Genomic DNA, 27,456 nt, shown 5'->3' with positions numbered 1-27,456 from the left:
TTTGATTACAATCTTGCCCGTGCGACTCTGCTTATCATGATTACTTTTCTCGAACACATCATAGGTACCCAGGTAGTCATGACTTTGAGGAAGCTAGAGATCTTTGAAAAGATGTCTAATGTACATCTCGCTTAATAAGAGCTAGCACAAATTCTGGAGTGAGGTCCTCCTTATCTCTCCCTCATGGTCTTTATTTGTCAGAACAGATGTCATAGAAGACTGGACACGTCCACACAACTCCTACATTTCCCGCACATTGTAGCCTGGTATCGGGTACTACTTCCAGAGTGGGGCGCGAAGGTAGATCATGGAAGCAATTGCACATCGAGAATGGGCGTATTCATCGTATTCCGTGTTGCCATTGCGCGGATCTGCATCGTCATGCCCATCACTGTGATACCTATCCATCAGGGCGCAGTACCGTCGGCAGCATGCTTCACGCGTCGCTTTGTGCAAGGATCGTACGATGAGAACGGCGAGGAGTCCAGACTTGGAAGGCGAGATGCAGTTTTGCGCGCCCAATTCTCGTTGGCTGTCGTCATCGAGGTTGTTGTGCTACGCCATGCGTGTCGATCGGAGATGTTCACAAGCAGTAGGCGTCGCTATGACGTCGGCCACAATACCTCGTAGGAAGGCTGAAGTAATGAGTAGAGAAAAACCATGAGAGTTTGGAAGCTTCCCAAGCCATATTGCAAAGCTGTCTAGGTAGGTACGCTCGGCGATCACGAAGAAAGGGTAAGAGCCCTAGAGATATCGGGTTTGCATTCTCACAAACAGCATTTCACATGTTCTTGCGATCGACCAACGTTGGCGACATAGCAAAGAGCGGTGTAGACAACCCTGGCGTCTACATTTTCGTTTCAATATACAGAGGCATGATGTTGCTGCTGTACTACATGCGCTAGCTGATGTACCCACGACCTGCTCCGCGGCAACAGCATCCGTGATCAAGAAAGCCCCCCAAGACAACGATATAAAAGCACGTTCTCGCACTCAGATAATGTATTCATCGCAATCATTAAACGATACAACACGTACATCATCAATCTTCACAAAACCAACTAATCCAAGCTTCCGTCACCTCACTTCCCACCATGTCAGGTAACAACAACAACTCCGGCAACACTGGCGGTGGCTCCAAGGGCTCTACCCCAATGAGTCAGTCTGATGCCAGTAGGATTCAATCCGCCAACGTCAGTCTTCCCATCACGTCTAGCTGACCTCTACACTTTTTCCGATGCTGACATATCCTTCTTCGTCTAGGCCAAGAGCGGCAGCGACATGTCTTCCGGCGGCTTCGCTGCTCGCGCCCAGGGTGCCGGAGACCGCAACGCGAATGCTGGCGGTCAGCAGAGCGGCGGCACAAAGAAGTGAGATGTCATTTGAGGCACACTCTAGGAGCGACTCGAGACGGAACGGAAAGGACTTTCATTGAGGGAGGACTTATGGGATGCATTCAGAATGTCTACATGTCGGCTTTGATTGGGAGTAGATAGAAAACAATGTGAATGCATTCACACAATAAACGAACGAGCCGGCAATCGAGTTACAAACTACAACAGCAAGAGAAGTGTGATTTGCAGGTTTGAAAAGGGCCTTGACGTCTACGTTAACGCTGGGTCTTTTTACATGTAAAAATTCCATTGCTATGTAGTCCTCAGACTACGCTTATCCGCGACCGACCGCCTGACTTCTACCCCATGTAGTCTTTTCCATGCCTCATGTAGACCTCATCGCAGCCTTCAGACCACGACTTCCTCTCCTACCATCTCTAACCTAGATGTACTGAACAGTGACCTGCGAGCCGCTGTTGATGGTAACATCAGTGTAAACAGTGCTACCCTGCTTAAGATCAATGATAGTAGCACCGCTCAACCCATCCGTTCCACCAGTGCTCAGGCTAGCACTCGCCTGGGTGAAGACAACAGTACCAAAGTTGCTCAGCGCAACCAAGCTACCTCCAGACTCAAAGTCTTCCACAATCCACTCTGCATTCTGACGGCACAGGACGGAGCCGCTGGGTGCGCTAAGCGTCTGGCTGACCTTCTTTCCCGTGCTCACGTTGGTGAGTGAGACTGTGCCCTTGGTGGTGGAGGTAGCGACAATGTCGACTTGGATGACGTTACCGGCCTTGACGGCGAAGTTGCTGAAGTCGTAGGCGTAGTCGGGGTACCACTCGTACCAGGCGTCGTAGGAGACAGCGCCGGAGCTGCTGACGGTGAAGTCGATACCTGCTTGAAGCAGACCGCTACCGCAGGTGTCGCCGTCGATACCGACCCAGGCTGAGGACGACTCGGTGCCGCCAGAGCCAACGTGCTTGGGTGTGGGGACGGTGAAACGTCCAGTGGCTGACTTGAAGTAGCCGGAGGAGGGTGTCTCGAGGACGGCACCGGACCAGTTGGATGAGTAGTCGACGTGGGCGGTGGTGTTGTCGACGTCTGCGACGAACTTCGCGTTCTCTTTTGCGGCTGTGCCGACCAGAATCATAGGCTGGGTCCTGTGACGGCGACTGCCATCGGCACGGGATTGAACGCGCTCAGCGAGGGAGGAGGGACGGGCCAGAACGGAGCCAGAGATGGCGGCGATAATAGCGATGGAAAGCTTCATGATGAAGGGTAGAATGATCTTGCGGGACTAAGAAGGTATTCGAAGCGAAAGAAGGGACCGAGAGTAGAACGATAGACTGCTGAAGCGAATGCTGCGTTGATGAGTGAAGTGTTACCAGCGGTGTTTAATACTCCTTATATACTTCCCAGCTCGAGCTCGTACTTTAAGTCGTATATCTACACGCGAATTCGTTATACGATGGCGCGATAGTCCAGATCCAACGCTCGATGATACCTTCCTAATACCCACTGGTCAGGCGCATAGCTATCCAGCTAGATTCGCCCTCCATGGTGGGCTGGAGAGCGGCGTTCAAGGTCGATCAGGTCCATTGCCGAGATACGACATACTGATTGGTAGTTCGGTACATTTGGCGAAGGCCTCTATACCAGGCGATCGGTGGATTGCCGGGCTCGACCAGGGTATGAGTGGGCATTTGGCATGTGAGTTGACTCGGTAAGTATCAGAAGACCCTGATAACTCATTCTCCTGGTGTATGGGACAAAGTCCGCCTATCAGATCACTGACTTGCCCACCATATTTTCGTATGAGTGTCCGACCTCGTGGTTGTCGTGCTTGCATTGACAGGTCCTCCTGCCTCTCTGGGAAACCGCCCGATCGCTCTCTGGTAAACTCAACAGCGGACGGAAAATGCGTAGCGGTGGCCATTCTGTTTGGTCGTATCGCGAGCTTTTGTTGAATCTGTAGGCCTCTCTTTACGTAGTGAAGATGATGTGTTCGACTGTTTGATGCTTTCTTTTTGCTCCACGGCAGTAACACATCCCACACTGTGCCTCGGCTCTCAACCACATCGAAATTCGCGATTACGAGTGTGAAACAGCCCTACACATGGACGGATAGGACTTCTAGCGTAGATATGCCGGATAAATTAACTGCAGCAGAAGCTTGTCGTTGCTTATCAGTTGGCGTGTGACTTGGCAAGGATTGGTGTGGTGGTGCTAGTACGGGATAGGAAGTTCGTGATAGGTGTTGCCCGGCGCGCACACCTGAAGGGTAGTAAGCTTTCCATCTGCCAAGTTAGCTTGCGAAAGCTTGTTCGCGGCGCAATGCTTGAGTTGAGAAGGTGTGATGGTTGGTGTTGAAAGATGGTTCGAAATAGACAGGAGGAAGGCCCGAGCGGAATGACCCGTGGACATTGCGCGATTGGGTTCGGCTGAGCCTCGGCATTACGAGCCAGCCACACAAACAGCCGGACTGCGACATCGTTGCAACGCCATCAACAGCAGGATTCTTGAGATTACTATGAGGACGACATCCTAGAATGCAGTGGAGGATGACAAGAGTCTGAGTCGCATTACTGCCTACATTGTTGTTGTACGCCAACAATGGACACGTATAGAAAGTAATGTATGCTTCGACTTGGGATGTGAATACGTACTTCCTGATGTTGAGGTCCTTGTCAGCGTCGACAGAAAATGTGACTGGGCTGTTTCGCATCAAGAATGCCATGGCTGCGAGCGTGCGGCGTAGCAACTTCGGCGTCAGCACGCTCAGGAACGCTGCCTGATCATCAGCTGCACTTTGCTGAATACCTACCTAGGCATCAACACATCCAGACTCTCTAGACAGAACCCTCCACCGTTCAAGCATGCCAGCCTCGCAAGGAGCACGCGTCAGAATAACTTTTGAATTGAGGAGTGTATGTACGGTTTATTCATACCCATCGCACGGCGGTATCATCATGAAGAACTTAACAAACCCCGAGCTGGAGCACCTTGGCCTCTCGCGCAAAATGTCAGATCCAGGACCCTTCCCCAACCAAGAGCAAGAAGACGCGTTCGCGCTGCGTATGCTCCACCTAGGCGCGCGTTGGTGGCCCTCCCTCAAGTTCTACGACCGCCACACAAGAGACGAACCATATCCTTACGGCCACCACTTCCCATCCGACCTGCATGTTGCCTACACGCCTACCGGCTCCGGTCTTTGGGTGCTAGCGGTATGGGCCGAGAACTCGCAAACATGGTTGGAAGAATACGATCCGCCCCGAAAGCCAGAAGACTGGGTGGACTTGGCGTATTGCAGAACAATGGAGGAGCGATGTAAGATTTTGGAAGATTTTGGTGCGACGTTTTATGAGGACGTCGAGCAGTGCGATAAGCTGCCGTGGAATTTGGATGAGGGTGTTAGGGAAGGCAAGAGATACGAGGAGTTGCTGCGGAAGATGGAGGATGATAAGTATCTCGACGATTGGATGATGAGCCTATGATAGAAAGCAAATCCGCCATGTGGACGACGTTCTGGGATAAAGTACTGGCTGACAGGGCATCTGTCGTGTTGATGCATACATACCTTTTATGATGGAAGAGACAGAATGTATACAAGACGATGTATTCTTCCACGTACCATGTGTAGTACAACATGAACGATAATGCTTTCTTGTAGGCGTCCAAGGCATGGATTGTGCCATGCACTAACAGCAATATTTAATCAATATCTGATGGTATCACTCAGTCACAACGAGCACATCAATCAAGCAACAATTGTACAAAGACTTTTCGAATTCCATTCGTCGTGAATGCTATATTTACATCAAAGAAGAGCTAGCCGATCTCGCGGACTATGGAAGAAAGAGTATGGGGGTTTCCCATCAAAGAAGATACGTCTCAAAAAGGACCAACCATGAACACCAGTTCATGCAAGAAAGATCGAACTTGCGACCATTTGTAGAAAGCGCTTACAAGTTGAAAGCGCGGGCGTGGCGGCGAGCCTTGGAGGCAGAGCTGCCGGTGGCGGTCTTGAGCCACTGGATGAACTGCTCGATGGTGAAGGTCTCGGGGAGAGCAGAGCCGCTGCCGGTGGAAGGAGCGGGGGTGGCAGCGGGCTTGGTGGCAGAAGGAGCAGAGGGAGCGGCCGACTCGACGGGAGAGGGAGTAGCGGAAGGAGCGGCGCTGGAGGCAGGGGTGGAGGGCGCAGCCGACTCAACGGGCTTGGAAGGGGTGGAAGGAGCGCTGCCGGCGGTGGCGGCGTCCCAGACCTTGGGACCGGGGACGGTGTAGTCGGTGGCACCGCCGTAGATGTTGAACATGACACCGGGGTCGGTGGCCTTGTAAGCCTTGGTCATGTCGACACCAGTGGCGGGGAGAGCAGCAGAGCCGCTGCCAGTGACCTTGATTTGACCGCAGCCGTTGTAGAACTGGGCCTTGCCCTCGGCGCTGGCCTCGTGGAGACCAATCATCTCGGGGCGGATGAGGTAGTCGCCAGCCTCGAGGTTGGGGAGGTCAATCTCCAAGAGTCCCTTGGAGGAGATGAGGTTGTCAACACCCCACTTGGAGCCGGTGAGACCGTCCTCGTAGATCTTGGTCCAGACGGCGCCCTCGCCGTTGGTGTCGGCCTTGGCGATGTAGACCATGACGGGTCCCTTGTGGGAGGGGGCGATCGGGTCGTCACCGTCACCGGCGGAGGCGGGGTCGTTGTGGTGCCATTGCATGCCGAGCTTGGAGCCAGCGGCAACCTCGACCTGGTCGGAGGTGGCCTTGCCACCGTTGCAGATCATGGCAGTGGAGGTGACATCGAGGATGGGGTTGTTGCCGTTGGAAGGAGTCTGGACAGCGAAGTGCTGGCCCTGGTCCTTGCCGTCAATGACGAAGCTCTGGAAGGTGGTGTGCGCGGCGGCGAGGTTGGCAGCAGCCAGGATGATAGCAGTCTTGGTGAACATGTTTGCGGTTGGTGTGTTGGTTGGTTGGTTGGTTGGTTGGATTTGAAAAGGTTGAGCGTATCTTCAAAGATAGAATGGAAACGAATGAATGATAGACGAATGGATCGAAAGTGAGTGTAATGCTAAAGAGCGTGTGAAAGTGAGTGTCAGCGTCAAGCTTGATGCCCTTTCAACATCGATGGCCTCTGTATCTCTTATACTCCCTCCGCCTACACGGCACAGTTGCGCCATGACAAGATTAGTGCCTCACTGACAGAATCCTGACAGCGCCAACGACATGAAACCCGGGTCTGTGGATTGATGCCAAGCACCTGTCAATCTATTCAGCACTGCGCTAGCGCCCGAACCGGAAGCGTGGCTTCGGTTAGCTGCCGCAGAACGTTGAATCCAGGTCTGCTCCGTTCCTACGCCCCATAATATGTGATGAGCTATTGTCAAGGAGAGATTTGAAGGCGTCGCCTCCATGCATGTGCCTGGAGGTGGCCTGTATCAGGCGTTGCGCAACGAATAACGGGAGAGCCTCATGGGAAACGTGAAACCATGTCGAAAAAGCTTGATCGGTTGAAGTCTGGCTATCCCAGGCGTTTAACGAAACGTCATGCGCTGAAGCGCCAACATGTTCTGCTGTCAATGCTACTCGCATCCACATGTTCGCAGTTGATTGTTTGCTTGTGCCATAACGTTACCTAGGTATGTCGGAGACCGATTGGTAGTTACCGCTGCGTGGCCCCATCGTCACCGCCACACTACGCAATCTCCCTACTCTCCATCCCTTATGCCACCGGTCTACAATGACTCTCATTTCGTTGATCCGGTATTCTAGATCCTGCAGTTCGACGGGGAAGCAACCTCGGTGGTGGGGCGAAAACTTCGCTAACGGTGTATTCGTTTGCGCGACAACATGAAACGAATTCCTTCAGTGGGGGAAATTGCGCGCCTGTACCTGCCAAGACAATGGTGATGTTTCGACACTTCCGAGGCATCGGTCCAGACAACACCGTTTTCGCAGTCGAGTCGTGACGCCATCTTCGTTCTGCTTTGTAGACGAAAGAACCACCGGCTATATTATCGTCCTGCATAGATAGTCGAAATGCCGCACCCGTGCTTCGAGATTCGAGATAATGTAAATTGCTGCGCCGCTTGACGAATGAACGGAGATGAGGCGCTTAGATGAGGAACGCAGAACGCGCCCTTGCGGTGTGTTGTTTTTGTCGTTTGTGGAGCTGAGCGTTGCGCCGATGCACGTTGTCGCGTATGTGCGTAGTGGCTTGCAGTAACATTACCGCCCCGTGGTGGTGGCCTTCTCCAACATCAATTGAGAGTCCCTTCACCTTTAAGTACCTGTTCGACACTCAAAACGTGCTCAATAGTTCTCATTGTCTACCAACCATCCCAATCCCTGGGTATTATTAACTGATGCGCCACTCTCTAACCGGTACCTCTTCCATCTACCAGATCCTGTCTTTGACAGGCGTTTTGGATGATGAGGTCGTTGCGCTGCGATCGTGCATGTGCCGCCGCGAATGGATTAAACGCCGATGATGATCTTGTTGTACACGTGGTATCACTTACCGGTGATAACCCGAGGACGCCCAAATGATGCTCATTATACCCATAGAAAACCATGAATCCATGTCGAAAACCGTTCAACCTGCTACGCATGCTGAAGCAAAGCAAGAAATTATAAACAGTGCAAGCAACATTAAGCTCGGGTAGTCCGAGTGGGATGCTGCGTCCTCCTTCGTACTCGTCGCTGTCGCCTGTCCGTCGGGCTTACTGGCCCTTGCGCTTGGACTATTGGTGGTTACGCTTTGAAGGCGGGTCGTGGTAGCGGGAAACAACGCGCTTTTTGTAGTGCGTCCTGAAGATCCGTAAACCAACTCCGTCGCCCCCCACGCGAGACTGATTGTTGTGCCATCGACGGTAATTGTACCCCCAGGCGTCAAAGTCTGCCCATCGATGACGAAGGTTGTTCCACTTCCCATTTCCGCAGTGTACGTCTGCGAACCAATAGTGAGCAATGGAGGATTGGTGATGGCAGGCTGCGGCGAGATGAAACTAGTCTCGCCGTTGACGACCAAGGCTGTAGCTCCGGGTGCGAGCGAGATCGTGACACCCGAGACAACGATCGAGCCCCCCACGGTAAGCAGTCTCGACCCGATTAGATAGGCAGTGCTAGTTCCTGGGAGCGGCCCGAATGTCAGATCTCCAATGGTCAAAGGAGGCGCTGTGATTTGTGGAGGGGCTGGAGTAGCCAATGTAGATGTAACGCCGTTAATCACAACGAATGATGCCGATTGAGCGAGTGACAGTGTAGTGCCCGACACGGTAATGTCTGGGCCACCAGGAACGAGTGTTTGGCCATCTATTACAAAGGTGGGCCCTGAGGGCTCTGGAAGAGCGTCGATGACATCATTTCCGATGGTGATCGTAGGAGGTTTGCCGACCTGTGGAGTAGGAATAGCGAGGGATGAAGTAACCCCGTTGACAACAACGAATGAAGCAGAAGGTGCAAGCGATATTGTGGTTCCGGAGAAAGTTATGGCTGGTCCACCTGGAACAAGGGGTTCATCGCCAACAACGAAGGATATTCCTGGTGAGGCCGAAATGGGTGTGAAGACATTGTTACCAACATTGAGAGTCGGCGCCGCTGGGTTCGCTATCACGGATGTGACGCCATTGACCAAAACGAAGGATGCTGATGATGCCAACGAAAACGTGGTACCAGATGCAGTGATTGCCGACCCTCCAGGCACCAGTGTCTGACCTGCGATAACGAATGTGTTTCGCGGATTGTCAGCAGCAGGGAAGACGCTATCGCCGACAGTAAGTGCTGGTGGCGTTACGGCAGGGACAGCTGGGATCTGTATCGTCGAGGACGCTCCATTAACCACCAGTACGCTTCCCGAGGGTGCTAGTGATAGCGTGGTGCCCGAAACGGTAATGGCAGGAGCACCCGGAGCGAGTGTCTGCCCCGAGATAACGAACGTTGGGTTAGGTCTTTGATTCTCTAGGCCGTTGAAGTTGTGAGAACTTTCTTGGGCTGCTTGTGCTGTGATCGTTGAGCCACCGACTACCAGTTGTGGCGGACTGTTTGGAGCTGGTGATGATCCGGGTAGAACTTGGGTGGAACCTCCGATGACCACGAAAGAAGCCGACGGTGCCAAACTGACGACGGTACCATCGACAGTAGCAACACCTCCAGGAGTGAGGGTTTGCCCTGGACCAACGAAGAATTGGGTTGCAGCGTTGGGTGTGAGTGTCGTCAAGCCAATCGTCAGCACTGGTGGAGGCCGCGCCGGAGTAACTTGCGGTAGCCTAGAGGTACTGCCATCCACAACGATGGCCGTAGCCGATGGCGCAAGAGAAACCATCGTCCCACCTCCTACGTTGACTGGAGCTCCCCCAGCTTGTAAGGTCTGAGAGCCGACAACAATTCTTGAAGAAGGACCAACTACGATGGGTCGTGTGCCCACAGAACCAACAGTAACTCGAGTGAATTCTGGAGGATTGACCGCATTGTTATTCTCACTGCCGCGTATCTTAGTCGTAGAAGTTGAGTCCATTCGGTCGTTTGGCTTGACGTTGGTGGGCTTTGGTTTGCTGGTATCACCTGGGAGATCCCAGTCTGCTACTGTGAGAGGGGGAGATTTCGAAGTGCTGCCGCCCCAACCATTTATCACGACGGGTCCGTCGTCAAAACCAAGTACAGACGACTCGACATGGATGAGGGCCGGACCTATACCGGGCCAATTTTGATAGTACAAGTCGACAACGATGAGGACAGTCACGACGGTGGCCTGCAGTTTTCCAGCATCACACGCAGACTGTGGGATCTGGTTGAGAAAACCATCTGGAAGTGATCCCGTCACCGTACTCTCCTCGTCGAATCCTTTCATCCAGTAAGGATAGACCTGTGCGGAACGAAGCTGTACCGTCTCGGTTTTGTTTCCCGACTCAACCTCGTAAGCTGTGAAATGGACGAAAGGTGTCGCAGAAGTCTGAACCGTTGTAGTATTTGGCCCAAGGGTGATTGTAGCCGTGGCAGATGGGAAAGTATCTGGGTAGTATAGATCGTATAATCCGGCGTCCGACGTCGGGATGACGTTACCAGAGGGAAAAGGAGAGTAGCCTGCTGACCGGTAGGCAACAGATGTTGTAGCTGCTTTAGGTCTTGCCGTGTACTCTTCACACATGGTAACCGTGAAATCCCATTCGGCATAATACGACTCGCTGTAGATACATGCATAATCTGATGCCAGTGCACTGGATGCATCAAAGGTTGTCGTGTAAGGAACAAGGGTAAAAGAGTCCACATTACTGAAATTCGATGCCTGCGTTGTCATGATTCCCGCGACATGCATGTATGTTGGGCCAAACCAGTAATCTACACTTGCACTGGGGATGTTGACCGTACATGTCGCGTTAGAGACGCGGGTTTGCTGTGTCGCTGTGCCGTTGATAGTGGGCAAGTGAATCTCAGGAGTGGCTAGCGATGGATATTGGCCTTGCGACGATGTTGTGTTCAGATCGTCTGATAACGTGGCGTTTGGTAGCACAGAAGAAACCAGTGGTCCAGTCGAGGCCGCATCGGTGGGCCGAAGGATTTCATGCTCGCTAGAAATCCCTGTACCGAGGATGCTAACGCTACGCGATGGAGTTGCTGGGAGCACAGGTGCGAGCGTCGAAGCAGATACCGTTGACTTCGTTGTGAGAGTGACGTTGGAATATGGGGCTTGATGGCTTGGTTAGCACGCAGCGGATCAGAGCCGCGAGGCGCAATGGGATTTGGCTTTACCACGATGGAACACGGCCCCCGCTGCAAATGAAGCGACGCATACTGTGAGAAACGAGTGATTAAGATACATGGCGATTGTAGAGTGCCTGCATGAGCAGCACTCTACGGATAGCGAACGTCGTGCTCTCAAGTCGTCCCAAGAGAGTGGTGGGCACACGAGAGTGCAGCAAAGGCAATCTGGATGAGCGGGTCCAGCGCGTTTTGCCCTATGGACGGCATCGATTGGCGTGGTCCCGAGCGTGGACATGCATATTTATCGGAAGATCAGCGCGGAAGGTAGCTAGGCTCTGGGCGAAGTCCGTAGGCTCCTATTCCGGACAGGGGTATGAGGCGGCTGGCACGTGAGTTGAACGAGGACACCAATAACGTATGTCCACCTCGCAAAAGAACGATGAATCTGGCCAACATGCTGTAGGTTGAGTGCGACTGCCACGCAGGTCCCTGAGAGCACAAGACCCCGCTACTGCAGCATGTTGCAGGCTGGGGTGTGGGCGGAGGCATCAAAATCCCGGCCTGCCTGTCTCGGCATAGGCGATTGCTTGTATTTGTGCGACACGCCTCCATACCATTGTAGACAGCCCTTGCTGTTCAGCTGAGTGTTGATTGTCTACCACGCAGGCGGCGTGCGGCTCTTGCGGAGATGGAGCGCCACGTTCATCATGCACAAAAAGCATTCATCCCAACATCATGATCGACGCATCACTCAAGATCTCCTCTTGTTGAGCATGACGATGGTCTGGTAGGTTTCTGGCAAGCGCGCCGATCTGCCAGACTGGAGAGAGCAAATCTAAGCGAATGCGCTGGTCAACCGCTCCAGAACCTACTGTTTCAAGCTTGTCGTTCGGGGGTGGCTGTCGTGAAGTCCGGGCGTGGGCGTCGCCCGCTCGTAGTGGGAGCCGTGGTGGCCTAAGCCCAGCCGCTTTGCCAGCGCCTTGCAGTGGCACATGGCAGTCCAGAGGCCGACCCCAGATTGCGCGAACAGGTGCCAATCGGTGTAGGGATGAAACGAGGGGTCGGTCGGGTGCCTCACGGCATTCAGCTGCATTCATCTATGTTGCTGCGGAAGAATACCGGTTGAAAGCGACGGGAGCAGGATGGCCGTCTTACAGGCGTCTGACGAAGTTGCCGTACACGCTTACGTCCGCCGCACAGCATCGAGGCGCCAAAATCAAGGCGTACAGCAGAGGGATCGCAGAAGGGTGACGGTCGGGGCGCTCCCGCAAAAAAGAGTGCTATCGCAGCAGATGGCGGGTACGTCAATCGAAAGGAGCGTTCGCCCCGTTAGCCAAGTGACCAACTTCGTTAGAGCATTTGGTGCAATATATGCCTTGGCTTGCTCTCGGCTGGCATGCCAGGATCCGCCAATCTGGCTCGACTCTGGACGAGAGTGCTTTTGCATGCTGGCTGCAGTCCGAGGACTCCTTCTCTTTCTTCACCCCTCTCGTGGCGCTGGCGGGGACAAACAATGCCACTCGGTGATGCTGCTCGCTGCGCTCTTCGAGGTTGAGTGGCCCCAGTCGTGCCTCCTTCCACGCGCCGCTTAGTCACGGAACATGGTCCCTTTCCGAGGGCATCGTGCCTTCCACACAACCCTATGCGCCTTCCTCGCCGCCGCCCTGCTCCTGCCCTTGCTTGCCGCAGCCGACTATGTGCCGACAAACATCACCGAGACGCCCAACTTCCAGCTGCTGCCTGGCATCGCTTCGGTACCAGCACCCGTCACCGTCGCGCCGGACCAGAACTGGCTAGGAGTCGACGGCTCATGGAACACCTTTACTCTGCGCGTGGGCGAAACAGGGGAGAATGTGCGCGTCTTTGTGTCGACTGCAAGCCAGCAGATATGGGCCATCAATCGCATGGCGTGCATCACCAACACCACGAGCCCGGTGACAGGAGAAATTACAGCATACAACGTCTTCGACTCGGATTGTGAAACCAGCCGCGGCTTCCTATTCAACAGCAGCAACTCGGAAACATGGCAGCAAAAGGGCTTCTACCAACTGTGGATCGAGAAATATCTCGGACTGGTCGGCAATGGCTTGTACGGCTTCGATTCGGTGGGTCTGGGGAGGGCCGGGGAGATGGGGCCCTCCGTTCAGAACACCACGATCGGCACCTTGGTCACCGCCAACTTCTGGCTTGGGCATATAGGCGTGCATTCCAAGTCGACCAACTTCTCCGTCTTCGATGAATCGGTTCCGAGCTACCTGACCACGCTGTTCGAGCAGAAGAGCATCCCCAGTTTGTCTTTTGGCTACACGGCAGGCGCCCAGTACCGTAAGACATTACCACGTACCCTCGTTGCAAACCACTGACTCGGACGCACAGGTGACCAGACGGTCCTCGGAAGTCTCACGCTTGGCGGCTACGATGCCTCTCGCCTCATTCCCAACGATCTCACCTTCATCTTCGCGCCGGATAATGAGCGCGACCTGGCGGTTGGTGTCGTCGGCATCACGGCAGATACCACAGCGAAAGGAGATATTGACCTCCTCATGAACCGGGACGACGTGACCATGTACATCGATTCGACGGTTGCAGAACTCTACCTGCCGGTTGAGATATGCCAAGCTTTTGAGGATGCATTTGGACTAAAGTACGATGAAAAGACTGATCTCTACCTTGTGGATGATGCCCTCCACCGGGATCTCGTCGCGCAAAACCCCAGTGTCACGTTCACTATCGGCCAGAAATACAGCACGGATTCCACTTTGCAGATCACGTTGCCTTATGCTGCTCTAGACTTGGAGGCGACCCCTCCGTATAGAGGGTTGCAAGAGAAGACAAGGTACTTTCCTATCAGACGAGGTGCGGAGGCGCGTCAGTGGGTACTGGGTAGAGTCTTCCTGCAGGAAGCCTACTTGACCGTAGACTGGGAACGTCAGAACTTCACCGTGTCAGCGGTGGACTGGACATTTGGCAAAGCTCCACAAATCATGCCTATCGTGTCGCCCACCTACGCGGTTCCGCACTATGATCCCCCAAAGAAGAAGCCTTTGTCTTCAGGGGCAGTCATTGGTATCGCAGTGGGAGGTGGCTTCTTCGTTGCTCTGATTTTCTGCGCAATAGGGTGGTGGTTCTGGCGACGGCGGCACAAGCGCAAGCTGGCAGACATCAAAGCGCAATACGAGGCCGATGTCGCTGCGGCGGCGGTCACCAAGATGGATCCACCCGTGTCAGAGGAGGCACCGACGTCTCCAGTACGAAGTAGTACAGAAGGCGTGACTGTCTTCGCGAAGGCCGAGCTACCTGGCTCATCCCATGTGCATCACGAGATGAGCTCCAGCGCAGAAGAGAAGGGCTCATCAGCCGTACATGAGGCAGATGGCGAGGAGCGTCAGATCTATGAGATGCCTGGCGACATGCCTGTGCTTCCTGAGGCAGGCGGCCGTCAACTGTCGGAAAAGGAGTCCATGGTGGTACGCGAGAGGATATACAACGGCATAGATCCGACGGGCACGCCAGACGCAACCCCAGCTGCGTACGAAGAGTCGCGCAGGCTCGCACCAATATCCCCGTCCGAAGTGTCGATAGTGAGCGGTCGGCTTCCAACCGACAACGTGTCGCCCATTACACCACGCACACCAAGAGACGGTGCGTTCTTGGAAGCCTCGGACACATTTTTCCAATTGCCGCCCTACCGTGCTCGCGAAGAACGACGCGCCGAATCGGATGGCGATCCCCTTTCCCCCGTCTCGCCGCTGGAAGGGTCTACGGATGCCTCCCGACGGCGTTTCTCTTACGAGTCATGAGGGCAAAAAGCTGCTTGTTCAGCGAAGTTACGACTGGCGTTTATTTTGTTTGGCATAAGTGGCGGGGTTATCTTGGCACCACGGATATGGCGTTTGAGAGGGAATAGTTTGAATTGTGCATAGCAGAGGCTGAATACCCATCTAGACGGCGGCACGTGGTAGAAACGAGCAGCCACGTTTTGTTAGTGTATATAGTGTAAATACACGCTCTTCGCGCACATGGCGGCACCCTGAATTGTACATGTGCATGTCGAAGCGCTAGGCTCATGCGTTCATGCTGTCGGGCTGGCCGTCGGCTGGCTAAACGGTCGCGGGCCTGCAACGGGCAATTGTCCTGATTGTAGGGCAGAGCCAGCGGCGCGGGCGAAGCGGTCTGAGGAAGGTGCCTTGGGCAGCGCCTTGCCGCAAGCAGCCAAGTTGAACCCCTCGTCCGCGCAGCGACTGGACACCAACCCCACCATATCCTCACGGAGGCCGCGACGAGGCACAGGACGACCGCTTTTCTGCTGAAGCCAGTCCGTCAATCGCTTTCCTATTGCTTGCGACTTCCCGGTGAAGACTCTGCGCCTGCCTCGACTGTCCCACCGCCCGCCCCGTGCCAGAGCCGCCGCCCCGCTTTGTGTCGAAGCAGCTCCTGTCAGTCATCACATTGGCCGCGCGCCTAGCCTTATATCATATCGTGCGCTTGCCGCCCGCACTTCTTCTCCACAGTCCACATTGTCCGACTTCTGCGCCTTCGATCGTTACCTTCTTCAACTTCTCTCCTGAAGATAGAAAGAGCCTTACCCCGCCGCAGCTGCCACCATGGGCGACCTCGCCAACCGCAAAGTGTTCAAGGTAACGTTATATCCGCCATTCAGGGCCGAGCACGCGTACTGACAGCTTGCAGGTGTTCAACCAGGAGTTCATCGTCGACGAGCGCTACAATGTAACCAAGGAGCTGGGACAGGGTGCCTACGGCATTGTCTGGTACGACTCGAGCTACGGCGCGCCGCATAACAAGTGCTGATGATGCTCCAGTGCGGCTACCAACAACCAGACGGGCGAGGGCGTGGCCATCAAGAAGGTCACCAACGTCTTCAGCAAGAAGATCCTTGCCAAGCGTGCCCTGCGCGAGATCAAGCTGCTCCAGCACTTTAGAGGTAAGTCGACATGCCACCTGCCGGCTGCGACACTACTAACACCTGCCAGGCCACCGTAACGTAAGACACACATGCTCCCGAGTGCCCCGATCGACCCCATGCTAAACCCGTCGCACAGATAACATGTCTCTACGACATGGACATTCCCCGCCCAGACAACTTCAACGAGTGCTACCTATACGAGGGTATGGACTACACCCATGTTTCAATGAGACAGTGCTGATAGGCGTGTAGAGCTCATGGAGTGCGACCTGGCAGCCATTATCCGGTCCGGCCAGCCGCTCACCGACGCCCACTTCCAGTCCTTCATCTACCAGATCCTCTGCGGTCTCAAGTACATTCACTCGGCCAATGTACTCCATCGCGATCTCAAGCCCGGTAACCTCCTCGTCAACGCCGACTGCGAGCTCAAGATTTGCGACTTTGGTCTTGCCAGGGGTTTCTCCATGGACCCTGAGGAGAACGCAGGATACATGACCGAATATGTTGCTACCCGATGGTACAGAGCCCCTGAGATCATGTTGAGCTTCCAGAGCTACACAAAGGCTAGTAAGTAGTCACTCTCCCGTAATGTTTTACATGCCGAGCTCAAGCTGACTCTGCCTAGTCGATGTGTGGTCAGTAGGCTGCATCCTTGCTGAGCTGCTTGGCGGTAAGCCCTTCTTCAAGGGCCGCGACTACGTCGATCAATTAAACCAGATCCTGCACTACCTTGGAACACCAAACGAGGAGACACTCTCGCGCATCGGCTCTCCCCGTGCGCAAGATTACGTCCGCAATCTACCGTACATGCAGAAGATCTCGTTCCAGTCCCTGTTCAGGAACGCCAACCCAGACGCACTTGATCTGCTCGACCGCATGCTCGCATTTGATCCCTCAAGCCGTATCTCAGTCGAGGAAGCCCTGGAGCACAGGTACCTACAAATCTGGCATGATGCGTCCGACGAGCCTTCATGCCCAACAACGTTCGACTTCCAGTTCGAGGTAGTCGAGGAGATCCCAGAGATGAAGAAGATGATCCTGGATGAAGTCAGTCGCTTCCGCCAGATGGTGCGCGTACAACCCGGTGCAGGCGCTGGGGGCAACCAGGCGCCGCAAGTCCCGATACCCAACAACTACGACCGCGCTGGATACGAAGACCCAAGGCCCCAAGAAGCGTTCAACCAAGGTGGATGGAACGGAAGCGATCTGGAGCGTGATCTTCAGGGTCTTGACGGCCGTATGCGATAGGTGGGTTTGGACGAATCTGTTGGTTCCAAGATGTCTTCTCGTTGGTTTGAGCGTGAGCGTGGAGGGATTTGGGTAATATCTGAGCCCCGTGTAATTTCTCTCAAAATCTTTTGAATGATCAGTATGCTCGATTGACTTCGTGACCATTTGATTCGAAAAATGATGATGGCATAACATCCGCAATAACTATCACACAGTACAGATATCAGGAACACCATTTAGACCATATGCCATGTCATCGTTGAGCTCACTGCTACATGAGTTTGCCGGCAGGTCTACCTCATCCCTAGTGATTGCCAATTCACCCCTTCATGCCAATGGCATCCAGCACATCCCCCTCCAAGCACTCCAACAACCCAGGCGCCTCACCCTTATACCCCCACTTCTCACCAGCCCTCTCAGCCCTCGTCCGCGAATTACTCGCAAACAAATACCGCGCGAGCTTAGGAAACCCGGGATAATTAGCCATGCCATCCAGTTCCTCCAAACCGATTTGCACTGGTTCCGCATCCTTGATCACACCGTGTTTGTGTAGGATGGCGGCGGTTGCGACAGCGACGGAGTGTTGGGAATGCTCTTGCGTGCTCGCGAAATAGTATCCGTTTTCGTTGAAGAACTCACCACTGGAGTCGTCGTCGTCGTCGTCGGAGGTGGAGGTTGAGACAGCGGCTTCCACGACATGCAAGTACAGACGCATGAGGTCGTTGATATGCACCCAACTCCTCGTATTAGCACCTTGGTCATAGTAAAAAGGTTTCCCGCTCTCCAATCCCTTCGCTGCGTGGATGAAAAAGGGGATGAGCGCACTGTGCGTTTTCACCAATCCCTTGCCTTTGCCGTAGATGTCTGGGGGGCACATGATAGCTATCTTGATCTTATCCCCGTGTTTTGCGATGGTGTCGTGTAAAATGGTTTCGGTGTTACGGTGCAGCGCCGTAGGAGGCAACTCCCTGATTTCAGCCAAAGAAGTCTTGTCGGACCATATCTTTGGGTTTAGCACTCCCAGGTATGATGAGGAGGCCCAGTCTGACACTATTCCTGTGCCGGAGAGGTGGAGTAGGTAGCCTGGAGTGGGTCGCTGGAGGAGACCGCTGATGATGGCGGAGAGACTGGGTTCGTGGTCTGAGTCCCCGCAGTGGATGACGATGTCGGCGGAGGCGGCGGCGGAGGTTATCAGGGAGGTGCTGGAGTAGTCGCCGGTTAGGATGGTGATGTTGGGATAGGTGGAGGTGAAGGTCTCAGGAGTTTTGCGGAGAAGTACGGTGATGGAGTATTCGGGGTGGGTGGTTGCGAGCGTGTGGAGGACGGAGCCGCCGATGTAGCCTGTGCCTCCTGTGCTGGGGGCGGGTTAGTGGTGGGGATCATATATTGAGGGAGGGGGTGGGGTTGGTTGTGTACAGGAAGATCTTGGGTGCCATGATGATGTTGTTGGTAGATTGATGATATGGGTCTGAGTTGAGATTGATGGTGAGATATACTGTAGTGTTTTGTAGGATCTCGAGGATACTTCAAAGGCATATATATATGCAAGTCGGCTACTTCCCTTTGATTGGTAATACGATTCCACAGGCACAGTATTCAGCTTTACAAAACCTTAGCTACAATCGTCATGTAACTACATTGTTTCGTCCGTGATCTAGAGGTTTTGTTTTTTCGACTCTTTGGTCCGGAGTGCAAATACTCGGGACAACATTCAGGCCGTGTGGCTAGTGCTGGGGATGGTGTATACGCTATTTACACACCTCCGGCTAAGGACACTGTGAACGCGAAAGTTCGTCCGTGAATGCTGTGCATGGTTTTGTTCCACTACCGGTACGTCTGACATGTTTTGTTCGTTAGAACATGAGGTTGCTGAGATGTAGGAGTTTCTTGAACATTGCAGATGAGTAGGTTGTGGGTCGTACGTCATGGGAGCGTGGGAGGTGTCAGAGAAGACCTCATGATGATATGCACCAGCCTTGAGATCATACATGCGTGCAAGCTGTGACAGCTAGGTAAGGTCTTTCTTTCATCAGTTGTTCGTGGAGTAGCTGGGTGGTGTTCTCTACATCGCGATGCCGCAACCCGCTGAGCTGGTCTGTGCTCAGGCCAGGGTCTCTAGCGCGATAATTATTTCTCGGTCTTAGAACTTTTGGCAAGCCGGTGCGCTTCAAGTCGAACTTTTCGCGCCATTGCACAGCACCCCCAAACGCATTATACACCATGTCGCCCGCCGCGATCGAGTCGGGAAACAAGAGGAAGAGGTCTCACAAGAGCAAAAAGAGCGCCGAGCCAGCCATCGCACCAGCGCATGATGGCGTAGACGCTACCAAGGCGCGCAAGAAGGCGCGCAAAGACAAGGCGCCTGTCGTCGAAGAGCCTGTGGTGGAGGATGTTTCTGAGGAGGAACAGAGTGACGAGGAAGAAGAAGCGGCAGTAGAGGATGTCGTTGCAGAAGCCAGTGCTGCAGACGACGACAGCGACAAGGAAGACGATGAAGGCGACAATGACGAGCTTGCCGAACTACCCTCTGGAACGGGCAGCAATGCCGTTGATCTTCCCTCAGGCACCTCGATGCCCTCAGCGAACCCGACGCGATTCGACGAGCTCAACCTGAGCGAACGAACGATGACCTCCATCAAGAACATGGGCTTCGAGAACATGACAGAGATCCAACAGAAGGCTATACCACCTCTGCTATCTGGAAGGGATGTGCTGGGAGCGGCAAAGACTGGTAGTGGAAAGACTTTGGCTTTCCTTATCCCCGCCATCGAGATGCTCTCGCAGCTGCGGTTCAAGCCGCGCAACGGAACTGGAGTCATTGTCGTATCGCCGACCAGAGAATTGGCGTTGCAGATCTTCGGTGTAGCGCGCGAGCTCATGGAACCACACAGCCAGACGTTTGGTATCTGCATTGGTGGTGCCAACCGAAACGCAGAAGCCGAGAAGATCAGGAAGGGCTTGAACCTGATCATCGCTACTCCCGGGCGCCTCCTCGATCATCTCCACAACACGCAGGGCTTTGTCTTCAAGAACTTGAGATCGCTCATCATCGACGAGGCAGACAGAATTCTCGAAGTCGGTTTCGAAGACGAGATGAGGTCCATCATCAAGATCTTGCCCACGGAGCGTCAGACGATGCTTTTCTCCGCAACACAGACCACTAAGGTTGAGGATCTCGCAAGGATATCGCTCAAGGCCGGTCCCCTCTATATCAACGTCGATCACCGTGCCGAGCATAGCACGGTCCAGGGATTGGAGCAGGGTTACGTTCTGTGCGATTCAGACACCAGGTTCAGGCTTCTATTTTCTTTCCTTAAGAAACACCAGAAGAAGAAGGTCATCGTCTTCTTGTCATCGTGCGCATCTGTCGACTTCTACAGCGAATTGCTCAACTACATCGACCTGCCTGTACTTGGACTGCACGGCAAGCTCAAACAACAGGCGCGAACGAACCGCTTCTTCGAGTTTGTAAATGCACAAAGCGGCACACTCATCTGCACAGACGTTGCTGCGCGAGGACTAGATATTCCTGAGGTGGATTGGGTTATTCAATTCGACCCACCTGATGACCCGCGAGGTAAGCTTGACCACACGCAATGCATGATCATTTACTGACTTGTCTACAGACTACATCCACAGAGTCGGTCGAACGGCCCGAGGTGCAAACGGCAAGGGCAGGAGTCTGATGTTCCTTTTGCCATCGGAAGTAGGATTCCTCAAGCTCCTCAAAGAGAACCGCGTGCCGCTGGTTGAGTTTGAGTTGCCTTCCAACAAGATTCTTAACATCCAATCGCAACTGGAGGCATTGATCAGCAAGAACTACTACCTCAACAAGAGCGCAAAGGATGGCTACCGGTCGTACCTCCAGTCGTATGCTTCACATAGCTTGCGGTCGGTGTTCGACGTGCACAAGCTGGATCTCGTCAAGGTGGCCAAATCATTCGGTTTCTCGACACCACCGCGCATTGATATCAGTCTTGGGGCGAGTCTCAGTCGCGACAAGAAGGTGGAGGGAAGGAGAGCATACGGAAGCCAGCCTGCGCAGGGCCGACGACCGATGAGGGGAGGCAAGAGGTTCTGAGGTAATAGTTGAGAGGCATTGATGGGAGTTTGGCGTACAAAATCACATACGGGCCATGATCTAGGGTTTACCGCTGTGCATGATCTAATTGAGCACCCATGGGGATGTCGGTAACTTCAGAAGCGAAATGTGTCAATTTGATATGGACATTGAACTTCAAACGGCTCTGTCCCTGACATATATGACGTACTCGGTAGCTCAAATCTAACTGTAAGCAAAATCAATGTCTTGAAGATTGCCCCTACAGCGCCACCAAACCGGTGAGAGCTAGCAAGATTTGGGCGCGCAACCACTGAGGCAGCAGAAGAGCAACATTGCGCAGGCCGCATCAACTGCCAGTTCACCAAGTCTGCATCCTTCGGAATATTTATTCTCTAGCAACAGGTCACTTCTAGTATATTACTTAACGGATCACGTGTCTAAAGTAAGCCTTAGCTTTAGTGTTTCTTAACTATAGAAACTTAGAAAAATCTTAACTTAATAACTAAAGTATACTATAGTTATATACTACTAATACTTAGAAGAGATAAGTATAAAATCTTTATACTTATATATTAATTCTTCTACTTATTTTTATCTATATATAAAATAGTAACTACCTCTACTACTTAATAAGTAAGCTTAAAGCTATAAGTATACTTTAGTTACTTAATATATTATTAAGTAAAAATCTAAATCTTAAGTAGTAATACTTATAGCTTAAAAAGCTACTAATTTTAAAGAAGTAAGAACTATTACTAGTACTTTAAAGAATATATAACTAAATTTTTTACTTACTTTTAAAAGTATAGTATTAAGTAAGCTAAAGCTTAAAGCTTTAGTACTACTACTTTTAAAGTAGTTAAAGCTTTTATATTTTCTAGACTTATAAAATAGCTATTTTAATACTAAATACTTTATAAGAAAATTATAATACTAAATATTTTATAAAAGAACTTTATAAAAGAATTATAATCTAATTATATATACTTATTAGCTTATAACTAATAAAGTAATATATTTTAAAGCTTTATAGTTAAAATATATATACTAATAGTTTAGTAAAAGCGTACTTTTTTTATTTTTTATATTTTTATAACTTTTAAAACTCTAAATATATATTAAAAAGCTAATAGTAATTTAAATCTAATACTAAAAGCTACACTAACTAAATTACTATTTTATAAGTTTTATAAGTAATTATAAGTTAATATTAAACTAATTTTATTACTAGTTATATTATCTTACTATTTTACTAAAGCTTATAAGCTACTTTATTATTACTATAGTATTAATTACTTCTATTACTATATTACTATTACTAAAGTCTTTATAAATTACTTTAATTATATTAAAAAGAAAGCTATTATAGTAGCTATTTTAAAAGCTATTTTAGTAGCTATTATATAGAATATTATTTATAATATAATATCTAATATTTTAAGCGCTTTAAGAGGTATCTCTAAATATCTAAAAAGCTACTTTACTTATACTATTAAAAATTCTATTTTAGCTTCTATTAAAGCTTTTATTAAAGCTTTAGTTATTACTATCTTATAAATATATTTACTTAAGTTAAAATCTTTTATTATTTTTTCTTCTAGTCTTACTTTTAAAGAGCTTATTAGTAAGATATATAAGCTTTTTTATAAATATTCTCTTATTAAAGATATAAATTAAGTTAAAGATTACTCTATTACTAGTATAAAGAAGTTAAACTTACTAATTACTTACGCTATTAATATTTATAACTTTATATATACTTTAAAGTTTAAGATAAAGCTATTTCTAAGTATAAAAGCTACTATTTAGTAGTAGTATAGTACTTTAGCTAGAATTTATTATATAAATATTAAGAATTAGAATACTAAAAATATAGCGTTTCTAGCTTATACTATACTTTTTAATACTATTACTTAGATAGATACTATAGAGTTATACTATAGTTACTTTTAAAATTTATATTATAATTAGTAGTTTTTATATTATTTATAAAAGTAGAATAGATTAATATAAAATTATATAAACGTAAACCTCTACTAAGTAATTTAGGTAGAGCTATTACTTATAAGAGGTTTTTCTAAGTTTTTACGCTAGTAGAGCTTATACTTATATAAGCTAGCGTAGTCTAGAAAAGTCTAGAGAGATCTAGAGTAGTTTATAGCTAAGTAGTTATAATAAAGTCTTTCTTCTCTCTAGAAGTATATTCTATATAAGATAAAGAATTAAAAAAATTTAAGAGATTATATAAGCGCTAAGCCTAGACTAAAATATAGCTTATACGTTAATATTAGAAAATTTCTTTTTAGGCTATCTATTTAGACTTCTTACTTCTACTTATTATTTAGTAAGTATTTCTAAAATCTCTATATATTAGAATTAGTTTAGACTACTCTAGATTAGAGTAGATCTAGGCTAGCCTAGTGTAGTTTAGTTTTATTTTTCTCTTTCTTTTACTAATAAGTATAGAAGCTTATTAACTAATACTATTAACTATAATCTAGCGTAATTTTACGCTATCTATCTCTATCTTCTACTACTTAGAGTATTTTAGTAATAACTAGCTATCTTTAATCTTAATCTAGTTTTATCTATACTAATTTAGTTATAATATAGACGCTTAGAGCCTAGTAACTAAAAAATATAACTACTAAGACTAAATATAACCTAAATAGTTATATACGCTATAGTAACGTCTTATATACTACTATTAAAGATAACTAGTAGACTAATTTAGTACTCTACTACTATCTACTAGATAAGAACTATAAAATATAGATTAGTACTTTTTTCTAAAGCTATCTATACTAATCTATACTAACTTAGACTTTATAGAGTAAGACTACTATAATAGTATCTTATACTATTAGTAAGAAAAAAGCTCTAACTCTTTTTTACTATATTCTCTATAACTTATTTAGTTAAGATTATTTTTAAGTAAGTAATACTATTCTAGTATAATCTAAGCTAATCTAAACTAATCTAGTTACCTAAGTACGCTATTTTTAGTATTATTATAATATAAGTAAAGATCTATAAAATATACTTTTAGGCGCTTTTAAATACTTTAGTCTATAATATCTTAAATACCTCTACTATAGATAAGTTATTTCTAAAGTAAAATATTAAAGCTTAGACTACTACCTTTACTATATAAGTAATCTAGAGTTATTTATACTAATTTATACTAATCTAGATAAAAACACTATCTAATATATTAATAATAAGAATACACCTCTATACTCTAGTAAGTATATTTAGTTTAATACTAAAGTTCTTAGAGTTATCTAAAAAGCTAAAGCTTATAGTAACACTAATAGAGCTTCTAAGACTTTTAGTAAGTATATAAGTATACTCTTTTCTATTCTAATCTAGACCTATTTAATTTAGTCTAGAAAAAGAAAAATATAGATTCTCTTAAGAAGAAAGTTCTAGCTCTAGAGGCTAAAGTTAAGAGTTTTATTAACTTACTATTCTTAATTAAGAGTAAGCTATCTAAAGCTACTAGAGATAGCTTCTAGACTAATTACTTTACTCTACTTTAGATTAACCTAGTGTAGCCTAAGTCTATCTAGAGCTATCTTTAGGTTAATTTAAGTAGTCTTATTCTAGTTAGCGTTTTCTAGTTATAGAGTTTAGCGTCTAAGATACTCTAGTATAGATTAGTTTAGATTAGCTCTCTAGAGTTTTTTCTAGTTCTAATTTACCTATTATTATTCTTTATATAGTAATTAGTTACTATCTAGTCTAGATAAGTTTAGATTAGTATAGATTAGCTTTAGCTCTAGAAATATAATTATTAATTTCTTTATACTTATAATTAAGATTTAAGTAATTTTAAAGTCTATTATACTTAAAAAATCTATTAATTTATTTAATCTAATATATTCTCTAGCCTACTCTATTAGAATATTAAACTAGACTAATCTAGACCTATCTAGCTCTTTCTAGATCTACTCTAGCGTAATTATCTTTAGTTAAAGTATTTTTAAAACTTCTTAAATACTTTTATAGTACTAAGAGAAATCTTCTCTAAAAATAGCTATTAATTATTAGAGTCTAGATAGCTTATCTATTTAACTAAGTATATCTAAGAATCTTCTACTTTTTACTTTTTAAGTATTCTATCTACCTTATATATATTATTATCTACCTATAAAGTAATATAATAGAGTAGATCTTAGTCTCTTTAGACTAGACTAGTATTAGAAGTATTCTTTAGTAGACTAACGTAAAAGACTAGATAGATTCTACTATCTTCTAGAAGATCTAGTTAGTAGACTTACTTACTAATCTATTCTATTACTTTAAGTAGGCTCTAGTACTTATAGTCTAGTTTCTTTTTAGGCCTAGTTATATAGATATTATATATATCTAGTATAACCTAATTACTAACTTTAAACTTCTTAAGCTTATAGCTTTTATTATATACTTTTTATTAGTACTCTTAAACTCTTACTAAGTTCTATTATACTATTTTATATACTTTTTTATATAGTTTCTAGTCTTAGAGTATATACTTAGATAGTCTAGTTAGATCTAGACTAGTTAACTCTAGTATAGATAAAATTATATAGCTATACACTAGCTTAAATAGAGTAACACTAGTTAAGTTATATTTAGAGTTATTATACGCAAACTTAGTATTAGCTAGTAGAGTTATCTAGTTATTCTACTTATAGTTTATATAGGCTCTAAGGTATTACTCTAAAATCTAATTTATATACTTTATCTAGCTATTAGTCTAGAAGTAAAAAGCTATTAATAGTAGTTATCTAGTCTCTAAGTATTAAGTAAAGATACTTTAGTACGCTAACGTAAATAGTACTTCTTTATTAGTAACTACTAACTTTAGTAGGCTATAAAGGCGTATAATCTTCTAATAAAAGATTTTAGCTAGTTCTAGCGCGTTTAGATTACCTTTAAATAGTATAAAGTATACTATTTTAGAGAAGTAGTATATAACTATAAGTATACTATTATACTCTTACTCTTCTAGAGTACTTAGAGGTAACTTAGTAATAAAGTCTATAGTAATATCTTTCTAGATATTAGCTAGTATAGATAGTAACTATAGTTCTTTATACCTAGTATATCTAGTAGATTTTATTCTTACGTAGGTTATATAAAACTAGTAGTAGTTTTTAACTATCTATTAGATCTCTAGCTACTAGAATTCTCTTAATATAAGATTTAGAGTTTAGATAAATCTAAAGTAATCTACTAAGAAGTTATTATAGTAAGCTTATAAAACCTTAATATAAGCTACTTTTAAAATATAAAGTCTTTTTTTATAAAGAAGTATATTATCTAATTCTATACTCTATTAGTTTATTTACTATAGTTAAGTATTATCTAATATTAATAGTGCTTCTCTAGTAAAGTCTACGTACTTATTACTAAGTATACTCTCTTTAATAGTATTACGTATAGAGTATAGTAGCTTAGTCTAGTTAGTAAGTAATATTAGTTACTCTAGAGTAATAGCTCTAGTTATATCTATAACTACTCTAATCTAAAGTTCTCTTACTTTTTCTAGAGTAACTACGCGCTTTTTAAAGCTATCTATATTAGTTAACTATAGCTTATACTAAAGCTCTACTAGTAACTTTTTATTACTACTAGCTAAACTTACTATATTTTTATCTAACTTATAATCTAGGTATCTAGATAGTTTATTAGTAGAGTTAGTCTATCTAAAGTAGTAGACTATAGTAAAGTAGAAAGTAGCTAGCTATTCTATCTATCTAGCCTACTTATATAATAGTACTTTAGTAGATATAAACTTTTATAAGTTATAGTAGTCTATTATAGTAAAGTGTTAATGCAGAGCAGAGCAACAAAACGCAGTTAGTAACTCTATATAGTAATCTTATTATAGGTGTATTTTCTAAACACCTTATACTCGCTATATATAACTATAGAAATTAAAAAAACTCTCTCTATAACGTTTACTATAGATATAGTACTTTAACAACAACAACAATAACGTGCTTATAGAGGGCAACAGTAATAGAGGCTTCTCTAGAGAACTTAAGAGTAAACTTAGAGGTAGCAATAGGCGAGCCGCAAGGCTATAAGCTATAGAAATATTAAAAATTAAGAAATGTACGTCTAGATAAGCTTTTAAAGCTAGATAGATGCTAATAGTAATAGTAGGCAGCTCTTATTAGCAGAAGAGCTAGAAGTTAAAAGGTAGTATAGTATTAAAC

The 27,456-nt window shown here is 47.3% G+C and overlaps 8 protein-coding genes across 8 annotated transcripts; 4 read left to right on the top strand and 4 right to left on the bottom strand.

Annotated features, from left to right (window-relative positions):
* Nucleotides 1–1,094: 1,094 nt before the first annotated feature.
* On the top strand, nucleotides 1,095–1,374 carry J4E85_011397 (uncharacterized protein; the record flags this gene model as incomplete). The annotated part of the gene is made up of 2 exons (XM_051475600.1): nucleotides 1,095–1,193; nucleotides 1,264–1,374. The coding sequence occupies 2 exons, from the start codon at nucleotides 1,095–1,097 to the stop codon at nucleotides 1,372–1,374; spliced, it is 210 nt and encodes a 69-aa protein (XP_051320615.1).
* A 402-nt stretch (nucleotides 1,375–1,776) lies between these two features.
* J4E85_011396 (uncharacterized protein) lies at nucleotides 1,777–2,607 on the bottom strand (the record flags this gene model as incomplete). The annotated part of the gene is made up of 1 exon (XM_051475599.1): nucleotides 1,777–2,607. One exon carries the CDS (start codon nucleotides 2,605–2,607, stop codon nucleotides 1,777–1,779), a length of 831 nt encoding a protein of 276 aa, XP_051320614.1.
* Nucleotides 2,608–4,306: 1,699 nt separating this feature from the next.
* J4E85_011395 (uncharacterized protein) lies at nucleotides 4,307–4,831 on the top strand (the record flags this gene model as incomplete). The annotated part of the gene is made up of 1 exon (XM_051475598.1): nucleotides 4,307–4,831. The coding sequence occupies one exon, from the start codon at nucleotides 4,307–4,309 to the stop codon at nucleotides 4,829–4,831; it is 525 nt and encodes a 174-aa protein (XP_051320613.1).
* A 468-nt stretch (nucleotides 4,832–5,299) lies between these two features.
* J4E85_011394 (uncharacterized protein) lies at nucleotides 5,300–6,280 on the bottom strand (the record flags this gene model as incomplete). Its single annotated transcript, XM_051475597.1, has 1 exon — nucleotides 5,300–6,280. The coding sequence occupies one exon, from the start codon at nucleotides 6,278–6,280 to the stop codon at nucleotides 5,300–5,302; it is 981 nt and encodes a 326-aa protein (XP_051320612.1).
* Nucleotides 6,281–8,053: 1,773 nt separating this feature from the next.
* Nucleotides 8,054–10,476, bottom strand: J4E85_011393 (uncharacterized protein; the record flags this gene model as incomplete). Its single annotated transcript, XM_051475596.1, is given in 2 exon segments — nucleotides 8,054–8,074; nucleotides 8,089–10,476. 2 exon segments carry the CDS (start codon nucleotides 10,474–10,476, stop codon nucleotides 8,054–8,056), a joined length of 2,409 nt encoding a protein of 802 aa, XP_051320611.1.
* Nucleotides 10,477–15,634: 5,158 nt separating this feature from the next.
* SPM1 (Subtilisin-like proteinase Spm1) lies at nucleotides 15,635–17,202 on the top strand (the record flags this gene model as incomplete). Its single annotated transcript, XM_051475595.1, has 7 exons — nucleotides 15,635–15,667; nucleotides 15,720–15,799; nucleotides 15,851–15,972; nucleotides 16,022–16,032; nucleotides 16,091–16,157; nucleotides 16,207–16,521; nucleotides 16,580–17,202. The coding sequence occupies 7 exons, from the start codon at nucleotides 15,635–15,637 to the stop codon at nucleotides 17,200–17,202; spliced, it is 1,251 nt and encodes a 416-aa protein (XP_051320610.1).
* Nucleotides 17,203–17,503: 301 nt separating this feature from the next.
* Nucleotides 17,504–18,620, bottom strand: J4E85_011391 (uncharacterized protein; the record flags this gene model as incomplete). Its single annotated transcript, XM_051475594.1, has 2 exons — nucleotides 17,504–18,539; nucleotides 18,601–18,620. The coding sequence occupies 2 exons, from the start codon at nucleotides 18,618–18,620 to the stop codon at nucleotides 17,504–17,506; spliced, it is 1,056 nt and encodes a 351-aa protein (XP_051320609.1).
* A 784-nt stretch (nucleotides 18,621–19,404) lies between these two features.
* HAS1 (ATP-dependent RNA helicase) lies at nucleotides 19,405–21,265 on the top strand (the record flags this gene model as incomplete). Its single annotated transcript, XM_051475593.1, has 2 exons — nucleotides 19,405–20,761; nucleotides 20,811–21,265. The coding sequence occupies 2 exons, from the start codon at nucleotides 19,405–19,407 to the stop codon at nucleotides 21,263–21,265; spliced, it is 1,812 nt and encodes a 603-aa protein (XP_051320608.1).
* Between the last annotated feature and the right edge of the window lie 6,191 nt (nucleotides 21,266–27,456).

Source organism: Alternaria conjuncta (genome assembly GCF_024043145.1).
Source record: "Alternaria conjuncta strain BMP 0040 chromosome Unknown scaffold_34, whole genome shotgun sequence".
NCBI classification, from domain to species: Eukaryota; Fungi; Ascomycota; class Dothideomycetes; order Pleosporales; family Pleosporaceae; genus Alternaria; species Alternaria conjuncta.
The sequence above is the reverse complement of the archived record's forward strand: the minus strand, read 5'-3'. Positions and strand labels throughout refer to the sequence as shown.